The 15,160-nt window shown below is 39.0% G+C and overlaps 1 protein-coding gene across 4 annotated transcripts in view; it reads right to left on the bottom strand.

Moving 5' to 3' along the window:
* cyth1b (cytohesin 1b) overlaps window positions 1-15,160 on the bottom strand; it is a 231,499-nt gene that overhangs the window by 18,074 nt on the left and 198,265 nt on the right. For 3 of the 4 annotated variants that reach the window (XM_041216750.1, XM_041216749.1, XM_041216751.1), the window contains exons 7-9: window positions 13,523-13,635; window positions 9,671-9,819; window positions 7,298-7,410 (exon numbers count right to left, since the gene is read on the bottom strand). In XM_041216750.1, the coding sequence (XP_041072684.1) occupies window positions 7,298-7,410; window positions 9,671-9,819; window positions 13,523-13,635 (375 nt within the window). The remainder of the gene's footprint in view (window positions 1-7,297; window positions 7,411-9,670; window positions 9,820-13,522; window positions 13,636-15,160) is intronic. The other variant, XM_041216748.1, reaches the window with a different exon arrangement.

Here is a 15,160-nt window from a genome sequence, read left to right as displayed (position 1 = left end):
GCTTCACAAAGTGACTACATCCCCATGGTAATGATAAATCAAACTACTATTGGTGTTTCTAGCAATTGTGCTAAACAATATATGTAATTGGTAAAATTGATATCTTAGTCAATGAATTTAATACCAATATGTGGACTCAAAAGTAATAAAGTGTTGTTCTCAATAGCAGTTACTGTTCTTTAACCAAACTTTCATGTTATGCTTCAAAATCTACACTATGAATGTTATACCAGCTACTTAATTTTCAATCCATATCCCAACAGTATCAAACCATATATTCATCTTAATTATACATAGTTAATTGCAGATTTCTAGCATAGCATAAGAACAACTTCAAATTTTAGAAGCTGAGAAAATCTTTGCCGTGTCCTCATATCGTTAATCCACCACATTAAAATAAAGGTAATTCACTCAGTTGCAAAAGAATACTCAATATTTACACTCACCACTGAAGCTTTCAAATTAATATACACAATATTACATCACAAGACTAAACATGTAGCTTATTTCTTAATGGGAGAAATTAATTTTGTATACATCACATGAAGGATGCCACTGTGTGATATAGAATATATTTTCCTCTTCTGTCAACTAATGCCAAGATCAAGTACTCCCAAGTCAGATGAAGGTGAAGTACAATTTGACACTAAGGAAAGCTCCTTCTACTCCCCCCAATATCAGATGGATACCTACTACCATATCATAATGAACTTTTCTGCACCTCACATCATTCATCTTTCCAAACTCTCTGGGTAAAATCACCAATTACATTAAAATCATGGTGGTTTAGTACTATTGGCTCAATCCACCAACACATGGACTACTTTTGCTCAAACAGGTTTTGAATCAGACCATTACAGTCAGCAAAATAAAGGTTTTCATCCCATCGGTTTGGGTTAGATTCAAACCTCACAGGTGACTGCCAGAATGCTATCTATACCCCAGCAATGTTTAAATATATTTAATCAATTAGCATTTGGAGTGACCACCCAACTCATAAGTTGAATTAAAAAGTTAATTCTGTCAATAGCCAAAAGAATTAATATTACTTAAGAACAAAAATTGAAAATATAATTTTTTTTTCTAAACTTTTGTAGGGAACAAATATAAATGATAGATTAGTTTTTGATTTTGCATCTGAATAAACTACCATACTTGAATAACCTATTTCAGTGAACCCAATCCAACAGCTTTAACATTCTATTTGTGAATCTTAAGTATAGATCTATAGATACTATCAGCTACACACACAGGAATGTGTTGACATTTTGGTTTATATTTATTTTACATTACTCCAAGTTGTTTCAAATTTAGTGACCATGGGCCTGATTCAAACCTATTCACTTATACAAAGGTCCATAAATGCACATGTTAAACAAGAAAAAAAGGCCTATCAAGTCTTTTGAAAAAGCCTGAGAAGTGCAGTACTGCTTGACTTGACTGGTGCATTTCATGAATGAATGATTTGTCTAAAGCACCTTTAAAATGTCTTCAAGCTTTTTCCTATTACATTGTTTCTTTACTATATGAAAAAATAAAGAAAGACTTGCATTTTACAGCACCTTTCAAAACCTCAGGATGTCCCAAAACACTTTATAGCCAAAGAAGTACTTAGTTTTTTTAAAAAAGGTGTAGTCACTGTTATAATGTAAAAGGGGGAGCAGCCAATTTGCACACAGCAAGCTCCCACAAAGAGCGATGTGATAATGACCGCATAATCTGTTTATTTAATGGTAATGGTTGAGAGATTAATGTTGACTAGGACACTGGGGATAATTCTCCTGCTCTTCTTTGAATAGTGCCTTGGGATTTTTTATATCAATCTGAGTGGGCAGAAAGGATCTTAGTTTAATGTCTCATTCAAAAGCTGACACTTGCAATAGTGCAAAACTCCATCAGTACTGCCCTGGAGTATCACCCAAAATTTTTGTGCTCAAGTTTGAAAATTGAAACCTTCTGACTCAAAGTTGTGAATGGTATCAACTAAGTAACGGCTGGCAAATTACTTTATATTTCTTAAAATATAAAATAATTAAAAGCACTGTAAATGAAGATTCTATCATTTAATTTAGATTTAAAATTTGGATCATCTACACACTGTATACTGTTTTACCAATACAGATGCAGTACAGTTTCAAGTTTAAGTCAAAACTAAAACAACTGTAATTCTTGTCAATTTTCTTTAGTAAGAAAATAAGACAAAATTCTATAATGCTACAAAACCTTAAATATGAAACATTTGACTGAATTACTTTATTCAAAAAAATTGCTGAATTTTATAACAAGAGAAATTTTTAACCACAAAACGGATACACCTTGGACATTGATTTCAAAATGTATTTCTTGTATTCCAGCAGATATTTCTCGATTTTTAAAAATTTGAGCGAATAACATGCAGCAGTCCATTCAGGAGTGAAGATTATACATTGGATTCCATTACTCATAACTTAATTTCAGCTCATTGGATAATATATAGTTTGTCTAATGGAGCAAGTATTGTGTTTAAACTGGAGCATTGATTAGGAGTAATTTTGAAGATGGCAAGTAACTATTCCTCATGGCCATCATTATCCTCACTTAACCAATTAAACTTAAAGTCTAATTTATTTTTTTTAAATGTCATATGGTTGGACTAAGGTGTTGTGGACATGCATACATGGATTTTCACATTTCTCATTTGAAAACATGGACTAGCTTCAAATCCGGATACCAGAGGTTTTCGACTTGTATGCTAACACACTCTACAAACTAATCCCTCACTTCAGATTATTTTTATGAAATTCAATTCCAACTCTTGGCTACTCACCAGAAAAAAATTGTTACACCTACTGTCCACTTCAGGTTTAACAGTCAAATTTTCTCTACAAATTTACAGTGTCTCAGCATGCTTATGAGTAGTATTAAATAATCTCAGGTGTGTTGAATATTAATGACTATAGTTTATGGAACCCAAATGGTAAAAGCTCAATTTACGTGACCATATCTGAATGAAGTACTGATTACTGGGTTTTCTATCACCAGTTCAAATCATGCACCAAGACATACTTTATTACCCGCATGGGCCCCAGCTATGCCTGTCTCTTTATGGGGTATGTGGAACATTCCTTGTTCCAGTCCTACTCTGGCCCCCTTCCAGAACTCTTTCTCCGGTACATCGATGATTACTTCGGTGCTGCTTCATGCTCTCGTCGGGACTTGGAAAAATTTATTAATTTTGCTTCCAATCTCCATCCCTTCATCATTTTCACGTGGTCATCTCTGACACTTCCCTTCCCTTCCTTGACCTCTCTGTCTCAATCTCTGGTGATAGACTGTCCACCAATATCCATTACAAACCTACCGACTCCCACATCTACCTCGACTACAGCTCCTCACACCCCGCTTCCTGTAAGGACTCCATCCCATTCTCTCAGTTCCTTCGCCTCCGTCGCATCTGTTCCAATGACACTACCTTCAAAAACAGTTCCTCTGACATGTCCTCCTTCTTCCTTAACGGAGGTTTTCCACCCACGGTCGTTGACAGGGCCCTCCACCGTGTCCGGCCCATCTCCCCTGCATCCACCCTCACACCTTCTCCTCCCTCCCAGAAACATGATAGAGACCCCTTGTCCTCACTTATCACCCCACCAGCCTCCGCATTCAAAGGATCATCCTCCGCCATTTCCGCCAACTCCAGCATGACGCCACCACCAAACACATCTTCCCGTCACCCCCCCGGCGGCATTCCATAGGGATCGTTCCCTCCGGGACACCCTGGTCCACTCCTCCATCACCCCCTACTCCTCAACCCCCACCTATGGCACCTCTCCATGCCCACGCAAAAGATGCAACACCTGCCCCTTCACTTCCTCTCTCCTCACCGTCCAAGGGCCCAAACACTCCTTTCAAGTGAAGCAGCATTTCACTTGCATTTCCCCCAACTTAGTCTACTGCATTTGTTGCTCCCAATGCGGTCTCCTCTACATTGGAGAGACCAAACATAAACTGGGCGACCGCTTTGCAGAACACCTGCGGTCTGTCCGCAAGAATGACCCAAACCTCCCTGTCGCTTGTCATTTTAACACTCCACCCTGCACTCTTGCCCACATGTCTGTCCTTGGCTTGCTGCATTGTTCCAGTGAAGCTGAACGCATACTGGAGGAACAGCACCTTATCTTCCGACTAGGCACTTTACAGCCTTCCGGACTGAATACTGAATTCAACAACTTTAGATCTTGAACTCCCTCCTCCATCCCCATCCCCTTTCTGTTTCTTCCCCCTTCCTTTTGTTTTTTCCAATAATTTATATAGATTTTTCTTTTCCCACCTATTTCCATTATTTTTATGACCCCCCACCCCCACTAGAGCTATACCTTGTGTGCCCTACCATCCATTCTTAATTAGCACATGCGTTTAGATAATATCACCAACTTCAACACCTGTGTGTTCTTTTGTCTGTGACATCTTTTGATTATCTGCTCCTATCACAGCTTGCTTGTCCCTACAACCACACCACCCCCCTCCACTTCTCCCCCCAACCTTAAACCAGCTTATATTTCACCCCTCTCCTTGGATTCACCCAGTTCTGCTGAAGGGTCATGAGGACTCGAAACATCAACTCTTTTCTTCTCCGCCGATGCTGCCAGAGCTGCTGAGTTTTTCCAGCTAATTCTGTTTTTGTTTTGAATTTCCAGCATCCGCAGTTTTTTGTTTTTATACTTTATTAAGGTCTGCGTGTGCTGTTTTCTATTGTGGAATAAAATTGTCCAAGAAGGTAAGCAGCATCAATTTAAATTGAGTCAATTGTTTTTACTGCAAGAACAAACTGTGAATAGAAATTCTATGAAAATCTGATCCCAAGTTTGCAGTAGTTCAAAGATTTCAGCTGTTATTAATGCTGATGATATTAGAAGAGCACTTAAAAGTATTTGTATGCCATTCCTTAGTGTCTTGCTTTAACACAACCACTAACTAATTTACATGAAATTGATTAATGCTATCATTAAAAACAATCCTCTAACCACTATTTTACTGCAATAAGAATGAGTGTCTAATATTTTAGCAGTTTTATTTTCTGGCTAAACAGAACTAGATAATTAACTGTGACGGAATCTATTTGATGGGCAATAGGGTCCTTTACAATCCTGCAGTAATTCCAAATGAATAGTTCATGTTTCAGTAGATAAGTATAATATATATTTAAACCAAGACAATTTACTTCATTTTTGTACATCCTGTTTAAACCTGTTATTTAATAATTGATTTAAGTAAATTAATAACCTTGGTAATTATTTAGATAGATTTAGACAGATTTAGTAAAATTGTAGCACACAATGTATAATTAGAAATGAGATTAAGCAGTAATGGACATTTAATGGAAGAAGAAGAATGTAGACAGAAATGGCTTATAATGAATGTCAATAGACTCCTGACAATGAATTATAGTTAGTACAGTGTTCACCAATTTTCAAAAAAAGGCTTGATCAACAGATTTAATGGTTGAATGAGGCCTAGCCTTCAACTTCTCAATATAATTGGTTTATTTATATTTATTAAAATAAATGCACTGCTAAATATCTTACAAGTTTTTTTAAAGTACTAGTCAATCTCCAGTGGTATTGCACAGCGGAGAGAGAAGGCTGTACTTAGTCTTCAAATGAAGCAAGATAAATTGGGATATAACTTAATTACAGGGCACACAGTTCCCATTTTTGAAGTCATGGGCCAGGTTGGCAGATGGATTGGGGCAGTACCGTTCACGGTGCCTGCACCTATCACAATTTTACCTGCAGTGAAAGCGCTGAAGGCCTCTGGGTCAATTAATAGCCACTTGAGGGCCTCTTCCCACCGCTGCTAGGATTCTACCTGAAGCAGGTGGAGGCTGGCACCATGTGAAGCCTGGCATCTTTCATTACCCAGGCTGGTGACAGGCAAAGAGAGGGTACCTCCTTCAGAGATCCCCTGTAGACTTTAGAGGCCCACACCACCCTAACCCCCCACAACATCTTCCCACTCCCACGTTTTTCCTCTCCCCATTTCCACCCCAGCCCCCACTCCTCTCTCTGGGGCCTGCCAGCCTTGCCCCTGTGACACCTCACCACTTAACATCAACTCCAGCTCTATCAATGGTAGCCAATGGGGGCTAGATACAGTTCCAGCAGTGTCCACCGCTCCGTGACCCTGCTGGGACCAGAGAGCTGCTGGTCATTTGAGTGGCTGGCAACTTTTGGGACTTACTCCCAGATAAGGGTGGAAGGCTTGCTCAAGCCAATTAACTGCCCAATGGTCATTAAATGGCTGCAAGATGAGCAGGCAAAAACAGGGGCAGCCTCGCATCTCAACATTTTCTCTGGGGTTGGGGGGGTGTTGTGGGAACCCGCCCTCAGCACAAAATCCCAGCATATATTCTACTACTTTGCTTTGACTGTATATTATTTATAGTTAAATGGTAAATTATACAACAATTTGGGAATCTGCAAATATAAGCTTTGGTACCACCTTTTATAACTGTAGATTGCATAAATATTGTTGATTATTTAAGTTATAATAGCATTAGTTATAGCACTCTTTTTGCTATCAAAGGGAATAAATCAAAATTTCATTCAAGCAATAACCAGATAAATAAATAAATTGACATCCTGGTCAGCAAAAACAGAGGTTTTTAAAAAAATACCCTTTCAGACACCAACAGTATAGCTCAGCTAAAGGCAAACAAAAACATTAGGAACAGATGTTATCCAGGTTATGTTATATAGTACAACATAAATACAGTTTTTTGGCTCTTAAGATGAGAACCCACTAGAGAAAATTACTTGGAGACTTGAATTGTGTTCATGTTAGACTAGCTTAGCATAAGCATTTATAGTATAGGTACAGTGGTTCAACTTCATCCTGTTAATATTGTTAGAACATACAATTTATTGTTTAAACACCAGTTCTTTTTGAGGGTGGTGAGCTAATTAAAACATCTGAATTACTGAACTTTAGTTTGATTTGAAATATGTTGAGATGGTCAGGTCTAGTCATCCTTTGCTCTACTACCATTTCAACTATGTATAATCGCGAGAAGAGCTTTACTTTTAAAAGATTATAATGGCTATAATAACAGAATTAATTTGAACAATATGGTGCTTATATGGTTTTAACATATTGAAGTTCCAATGCCTAAGTACTCATATTGCTCCTTTTCACTGTTAATTAATTCCTGCAGTGACTTCCATAAAATACACCAATATAACTACAGAATTCTACAGATTTATGGTAGTGAAACGATGATGTCACTGAATGCAGATCTTCTAAAACTAGAATAAATAACCCACCTAACTTGAGGAGCCAGCCCTCTCTATCCGGGTTGAAAAATGTATGGGTCAGGTCATTGCCATCATCTTCTGGAATTTTGAAGGGTTCATTCTTAATACTTTCATACAGATTCTGTTAACAAATGACAACATTATTTATATTGCATTATTAACTTTATCATGGTTAAAATAATAAAATTTTTACAAAAACTTTAAATGCGCAATATTATAAATATTTAAACCTGCAGCTACCATGAATGAATTACTTGTCTAGGTTGCCAAGAAGTTTACTTATTGGTGGTGAGGACTTGTGAATTTGGACATCATTTCCACATCAAAGTCTAACCTGCTCACAGGTCAGTCTTCTTTTCAGTGGTTGGAAGGCCAATTTAGTTAAAGAAAACTGTTTCATTGGCTGAAAGCAAATAAAAGCTGTCCTCATCTCATGAATGGATGTTAGCACAGAGGCACTAACAAACTAAGGATTTTTAAAACTTAACGGTAGAATAGGTTAAAACAACATAACTAAAATTGAAGGAATACAGTAAGTTGTTGCTTAAATATTGCCTCACAATGTTGTTTTGCTTCAACGTCATTAATAAAATTGTCAGTATATCCGTTTGATGTTGCCAGTTTCATTTTAACGTCACTAACCACAGACTTACTCTTCTGTGGCCTGCTCACCTTTCCCTCAGCACTTCCGCTCTCTCCCTCTTGTGGCTCTTCCCCTCACTGCTGCCCTTGCTCCTGCACCTTGCTTCTCATCCCCCAGCCTCCCTCACACTCTTGCTTCCCTGGCCTCACCTCTCGCTCCCCCAGTCACCCCTCCTGTCATTGCTCTCCCAGCCTCCCCTCCTGCCCTCTGTTCTTGCCTTAGGACCCAGGGTCTATTCTTCTACTCCTGGCTGCTCAATCCACTAATGCATCTGCTCCTGGCTTTGCTGGTACTGAACTCCCATTGAAGTCTTGGTCTCCATCTAATGGCAGATGTTAGTCAGTGCAAGCAGTTCTGGGACTTCAGCTGATAACTAAACCGACCAAACAACTTCTGCCACCAGATGGAGCCTGGTCAATCTAAAAGTACTACACAGTACAGATACCTGTGTGGTGTGTTTTTTTAATGCAAAATCTCCTGTCAGTGCAAAATGGCCACTGATACCCCTTCTGCAATTATGCACTGGTCTGCGCCTCTCCTCTCATCCCCCAGCCTCGCCTCTCACTTCCCCCAGCCTACTCCCACCCCTGCTCCCCCAGCCTCACCTTTTGCTCTCCACTGCCAGTACCCCTCTGTACGTGGCAATGATGTCACTACGCACTTATGCAGTAACGTCAGTATGCCCTCATAACTATTTGGCTCCATTGAGGAGCTGGTGTATAATGAGATTTCCGTTTGTCTTTTTACCAGTTACTGGGGTTCATTGAAAGCCTGCTACACAGCAGCCGCTAATGATAAATTTTATTCAGAGCACTCCTCCTGCTTGAAGACAGTCACAGAGCAGTCGTGGCAGATCTCCACCTCAGACAACTTCCACCCACATTAGCTCTTCTTCTACAAATTGGTTTTGGATGAATACATATTCATCTTAAGTTTTGGTATTTTCTCCACCTAGTGGATTTGGAACTGTTGTGTTAACTTTATGGAGCCATTAAGGATGCTTTAGGGACAGATAAAAGGATACTGCCACCTAAAACAGAGCTGTGATGATTTCAGTGGCGCCATCTTTGGTCCTGGCCGCTTACTCGAGTAACACACCTGAACTGTACGTGCAAGGCACTGGCAGCAAACAGCCATTTTTTTATTGGATACCACATTGTATTTATTTTATATTTAGTGGTGTATTTTAATTTGCAGGTTATTTCAGCTAGGAACGCACAATGCTGCACGTGGTACAGTATTTCAACTTGTACATTTTTTTCCATCTGAGAAATGTCCAAGGAACCTAACTCTTGCTTTAGCATTGATTCCTATGTGAACCTATGATTCACTTAGTCATTTCACTTAAAGCCACAATTTTTAGGAGTGCAACTACAAATAAGTGAGGACTTACTCTCAACAGAGAATAGGGAAAAAAGATAGAACATAGGGTGAAATGAACGACAGCCATAGCACAGGTAAAATATTCTTATCTTTATACAAAATTGTCTATTGGTAGTGTATTTCTGTTATGGTTGATAAACAAAGCTATTCTTACTATTGTAATATTGTTTAGTTCACTACTTCAACCAGGTTTTTCTGAACTTGGCAGAAGTGTAAGGGTTTGCAAGGAACACCAACGAATCCAAACAAGTTGCTAAATTCACCACTGAATGTACACATTTTTACAGTATACTACCCACCATTTAACCCCCACCCACCGCCAAGTACAAAATTAGTATTCAATTGCAACACTAACTCGTAGGAGTTCTTCAGGTAAGTCACCACCATCATTTATTCCTCTATTCATAAGAATGAACCTCTCCACACTGGGTTTATCCTTAACGTTTGGATTGTGTAGACTGGTATTCAACATAATAATAGCAAAAGATAACACGTAGCATGTATCTGCAAAAGAAAAGTGCACTTTAATTTTCAACAATGCAAAAGTTTAAAGCAATTAGTAAACAAATATCCACATAATGCCTCTGTTACACGAACATATAAGAATAATGTAGGATACGTTCTGAAATGTGTTGAAACATAAAAAATATATAATTATTGTGAACTGAAAATGTATCAGTGCACAAATTTACAGAAAAGTTCAGGTTTGGGGGAATGGAATTGTACTTAATAGTAAAAACAGAAGTGTCTTTTAATATTGTATTTCATAACCTCAATGCATAATGATTGATAAAATCCACAATTTTATCAATGAAATGGAAAAAGTAAAAACTAGCCAAAAAAAGGACTTGTTTACAAAAGAAACATAATTTTCTGCTATATTGCCAGTATTTTCCCTGGAAACAATTGATATGAATATTTACAAAATTATTTTTTGTCCATCTTCCCTTCCCTTACCATCCTAAATATATACAACTTAAATTAGGAGCTCTATATATTTAAACATTTCACAGCATTCTCTGTTCCAGAGAAGGTGGGACCTGTTCCGACGGGACAGTTTGCACCTGAACAGTAGGGGGACTAACATCCTTGCGGGTAGGTTTGCTAGTGCTGCTCCAGGGGGTTTAAACTAGATTTGCAGGGGGAGGGGAACCAGAGTGTTAGAGCAGATAGTGAGGTGGAGGAAGATAAAAGTCAAGCAAGGAATGCATGTATAGACAGAAAACAAAGGTTTGTACGGGATAGAAATGTTCTCAGGTGCATCTATTTCAATGCAAGGAGCATTGTCGGAAAGGCAGATGAGCTTAGGGGGTGGATTGGCACATGGGATTACGACATTATTGCTATTAGTGAGACTTGGTTGCAGGAGGGGCAGGACTGGCAGCTCAATGTTTCGGGGTTCCGTTGTTTCAGACGTGATAGAGGGAAAGGGATGAAAGGGGGAGGAGTGGCATTACTAGTCAGGGAAAATATCACAGCTGTGCGTAAGCAGGACAGCCTGGAGGGCTCGTCTACAGAGGCCATATGGTTGGAGCTGAGGAACGGGAAAGGTGTGACCACACTAATAGGGTTGCATTATAGACCGCCCAATAGTCAGAGAGAATTGGAGAAGCAAATCTGTAGAGAGATAGCAGAAAGCTGTGATAGTAGGAGATTTTAACTTTCCACATATTGACTGGGACTCCCATACTGTAAAAGGGCTGGATGGATTGGAGTTTGTCAAATGTGTTCAGGAAAGTTTTCTAAATCAATATATAGAGGTACCAACGAGAGAGGATGCAATACTTGATCTCCTATTAGGGAACCAGACAGGTCAGGTGACAGAAGTATGTGTAGGTGAACATTTTGGGTCCAGTGACCACAATGTCATTAGTTTTAAATTAATAATGGATAAGGATAGGTCTGGTCCTCGAGTTGAGATTCTAAATTGGAGAAAGGCCAATTTTGTGGAAATAAGAAAGGATCTAGGAAGAGTGGATTGGGATAAGTTGTTTTCTGGCAAGGATGTGTTCAGTAAGTGGAAGGCATTCAAAGGCGAAGTTTTGAGAGTGCAGAATTTGCATGTTCCTGTAAGGATTAAAGGCAAAGTTAACAGGCATAGTGAACCTTGGTTTTCAAGGGATATTGGCGATCTGGTTAAGAAGAAGAGAGAAGTGTATAGCAGGTATAGGCAACATGGAGCAAATGAGGTACTTGCTGAATATAGAAAATGTAAGAAAATACTAAAGAAGGAAATCAGGAAGGCAAAAAAAAGACATGAGGTTGCTTTGGCAGATAATGTGAAGGTTAACCTGAAGGGTTTCTACAAATATATTAAAAGTAAAAGGATAGTAAGGGACACAATTGGTCCCCTTGAAGATCAGAGTGGTCATATATGTGTGGAGCCACACGAGAAGGGGGAGATCTTAAACAATTTTTTTGCATCAGTATTTACTCAGGAAACTGGCATAGTAAATAAGGAAGGAAGGGCAACAAGCAGTAGTGTCATGGAACATATAGAGATTAAAGAGGAGGAGGTGCTTGCTGCCTTACAGCGAATAGTGGTAGATAAATCCCCCGGGCCTGACATGATATTCCCTCGGACCTTGAGGGAGACTAGTGTAGAGATTGCAGGGGCCCTGGCAGAAATATTTAAAATGTCCTTAGCCACGGGTGAGGTGCCGGAGGATTGGAGGGTAGCTCATGTTGTTTCGTTGTTTAAAAAAGCCTCCAAAAATAAACCAGGTAATTAACAGGCCAGTAAGCCTGACATCAGTAGTAGGTAAATTATTGGAAGGTGTTCTGAGAGATCGGATATACAATTATTTGGACAGCCAAGGGCTGATTAAGGATAGTAGCATGGCTTTGTGCTTCGTGTTTAAACGAACCTTGTAGAGTTTTTCGAGGAGGTTACCAAGAAAGTAGATGAAGGAAAGGCTGTGGATGTTGTCTACATGGACCTTAGTAAGGCCTTTGACAAGGTCCCACATGGGAGGTTAGTTCAGAAGGTTCAGACACTTGGTATCCATGGAGAAGTTGTAAACTGGATTCGAAATTGGCTGTGTGGGAGAAGACAGAGAGTGGTAGTGGATGATTGCTTCTCAGACTGGAGGTCTGTGACTAGTGGTGTGCCTCAGGGATCTGTGCTGGGACCATTGTTGTTTGTTGTCTATATAAATTGGATCAGCAAGTTTGCTGATGACACTAAGATTGGAGGCTTGTGGACAGCGAGGAATGCTTTCAAAGCTTGCAGAGGGATCTGGACCCACTGGAAAAATGGGCCAGAAAATGGCAGATGGAATTTAATGCAGAAAAGTGTGAAGTGTTGCATTTTGGAAGGACAAACCAAGGTAGGACATACACAGTAAATAGTAGGGCACTGAGGAGTGCGGAGGAACAAAGGGATCAGGGAGTTCAGATACATAATTCCCTGAAAGTGGCATCACAGGTAGACAGGGTTGTAAAGAAAGCTTTTGGCATACTGGCCTTCATAAATCAAAGTATTGAGTATAGGACTTGGGATGTTATGGTGAGGTTGTATAAGACATTGGTGAGGCCAACTTTGGAGTATCGTGTGCTGTTCTGGTCGCCTAACTACAGGAAGTATATCAGTAAGATTGAAAGAGTGCAGAGAAGATTTACAGGATGATTCTGGGTCTTAAGGAGTTGAGTTACAGGGAAAGATTAAACAGGTTAGGACGTTATTCCTTGGAGTGTAGAAGGATGAGGGAAGATTTGATAGAAGTTTACAAATTATGAGGGGTATAGACAGAGTAAATGCAAGTAGGCTCTTTCCACTTAGATTAGGAGAGATAAACACGAGAGGACATGGCTTTAGGGTGAAAGGGGAAAGATTTAGGGGGAACTTCTTCACTCAGAGTGGTGAGAGTGTGGAACGAGCTGCCATCTGACGTAAATGCAGGCTCACTCTTAAGTTTTAAGAATAAATTGGATAGATACATGGATGGGAGAGGTCTGGAATGTTATGGACTGGGTGCAGGTCAATGGGATTAGCGGAATAATATTTTGGCACAGACTAGAAGGGCTGAATGGCCTGTTTTCTGTGCTGTAGTGTTCTATGGTTCTAGAATTCAAACATTTGATCTAGTGTTCCAACAAGAATACAAAATTGTACTTAATTATTTTAGTTCGAAGTAACATTGTAAATAAATTGCAAATTATTGTTGAAGTAACTGGGAGCAATGAACAAGATATTCCTGAAACTTACCAGTGGATTGAAAGACTCCAGGGTTGCACTGACAGTATCGCTGTGCAAAAGCTTCCATCATTCGGTCAATTTTCTGTGCCTCTCCAGGTAACCGGAAGCTCCACAAGAACTGTCTAATGTTTTTATATTTTTAAACAAACAATTTTTACTGAATTCCTCATACTCAGATTTTAATTTACATTCTCGAAGTTGTATGATTGAGTTCAAAATAATCACACATACCAGCATAAATCTTAATTTTAGAAATCTGTGTTAACACCAATATTTGTGATATTTTACTGACTATTTTAGAATACAAAAACAAAGTACATAACTTCTGTAGTTATATATGTGTAGTGTCATCTGAAGCTAATAGAAAACTCAAAGTATTTTAGACATACTGTAACAAATAATCCCTTATATCTAACTCATTTGAAACTCCTTCCACCCAATGTTATAGACACAGTATATTCTATGAATACATATTAAGCTAATGATTTCTATACTTTATATTTGCTCAATTAAGAAGAGCACTCTGTGTAATAAAATAGAGAACTCAATGAATCCACAGTGATGCATCCAGTAAGTTTTTTAAAAAATATACTCCACCAACTTTCTCTAATCCCTTACACTCCACTGTTGACTCCTTGCTGTGATTCAGTTCCAGAGGTGCCAATCACCCTCTGGTACCTCATGCAAGTTGCCTTTTCTCACATAGTAGTCCATACATTGGTGTTTCAGTTTGCTATTCTTTCAGGGAGATAGGAGAATTCACAGTGAAGCTCAATTCATCTGACATTGACACAAATGTGTTTCAAACAAGCATTGCTGGTTAGCAATCAGAAATAGGAATCTTGACCAATGTTTCCCATCATAAACCAAAGGTGGCATAATCTGCTGAGACCAGCAAATTCCGGTGATTGAAACTGGGACCATCTTGGCTTGTATGCCTCATTAACTCAATGGTTGGTCTATTACCTTAACTAGTGAAGCATCTACAAAGTATTGTGCACACAAATAGAGAATGTGAACTACATACTCTAAACTAAACTCAATCATAAGTGCGGAGTTGCATAAATAAAGTGCTTACACATTATAAAATGTATTAATTTGATGTCATACTATACCTATGAATGTATTTAATGTCCAAATAAAATCCAAAAGAATCTAATTCTATATTGGATGAGCTTAAATGATGGTTTCAGAACTACAATTAATGTCAATAGATCTACAAGGGGATATAGGACTTAAGAGCAGGAGTAGGCCATTCAGCCCTTCGAATCTGCTCTGCTCTTCAACAAGATCATGGGAAATCCAGCTGTAGTCTCAACTCCATTTTCCTGACTGTCCCCCATAACTCTGGACTCCCTTGTCTATCAAAAATCTGTCTAACTCTGCCTTAAATAAATTCAATGACCCAGCCTCCGCTACTTTCTGAGTAAGAGAGTTCCACACACTTATGACCCTCTTCAGAGAAAAAAATTCTCATCTTCACCTTAAATAGGGGACTTCTTATTCTTAAATAGTGTCTCTGAGTTCTAGTCTCCCCCACAACTGGAAACATCCTCTTGGTATCTATCCTATCAAGTCCCCTCAGGATCTTGTATGTTTCAAAAAGATCACCTCTCATTCTTCTAATCTCCAATGGGTATAGGCCCA

The sequence above is a fragment of the Carcharodon carcharias genome, chromosome 22 (assembly GCF_017639515.1).
Source record: "Carcharodon carcharias isolate sCarCar2 chromosome 22, sCarCar2.pri, whole genome shotgun sequence".
Classification (NCBI taxonomy): Eukaryota; Metazoa; Chordata; class Chondrichthyes; order Lamniformes; family Lamnidae; genus Carcharodon; species Carcharodon carcharias.
This window is presented reverse-complemented; position numbering and strand designations above follow the sequence as displayed.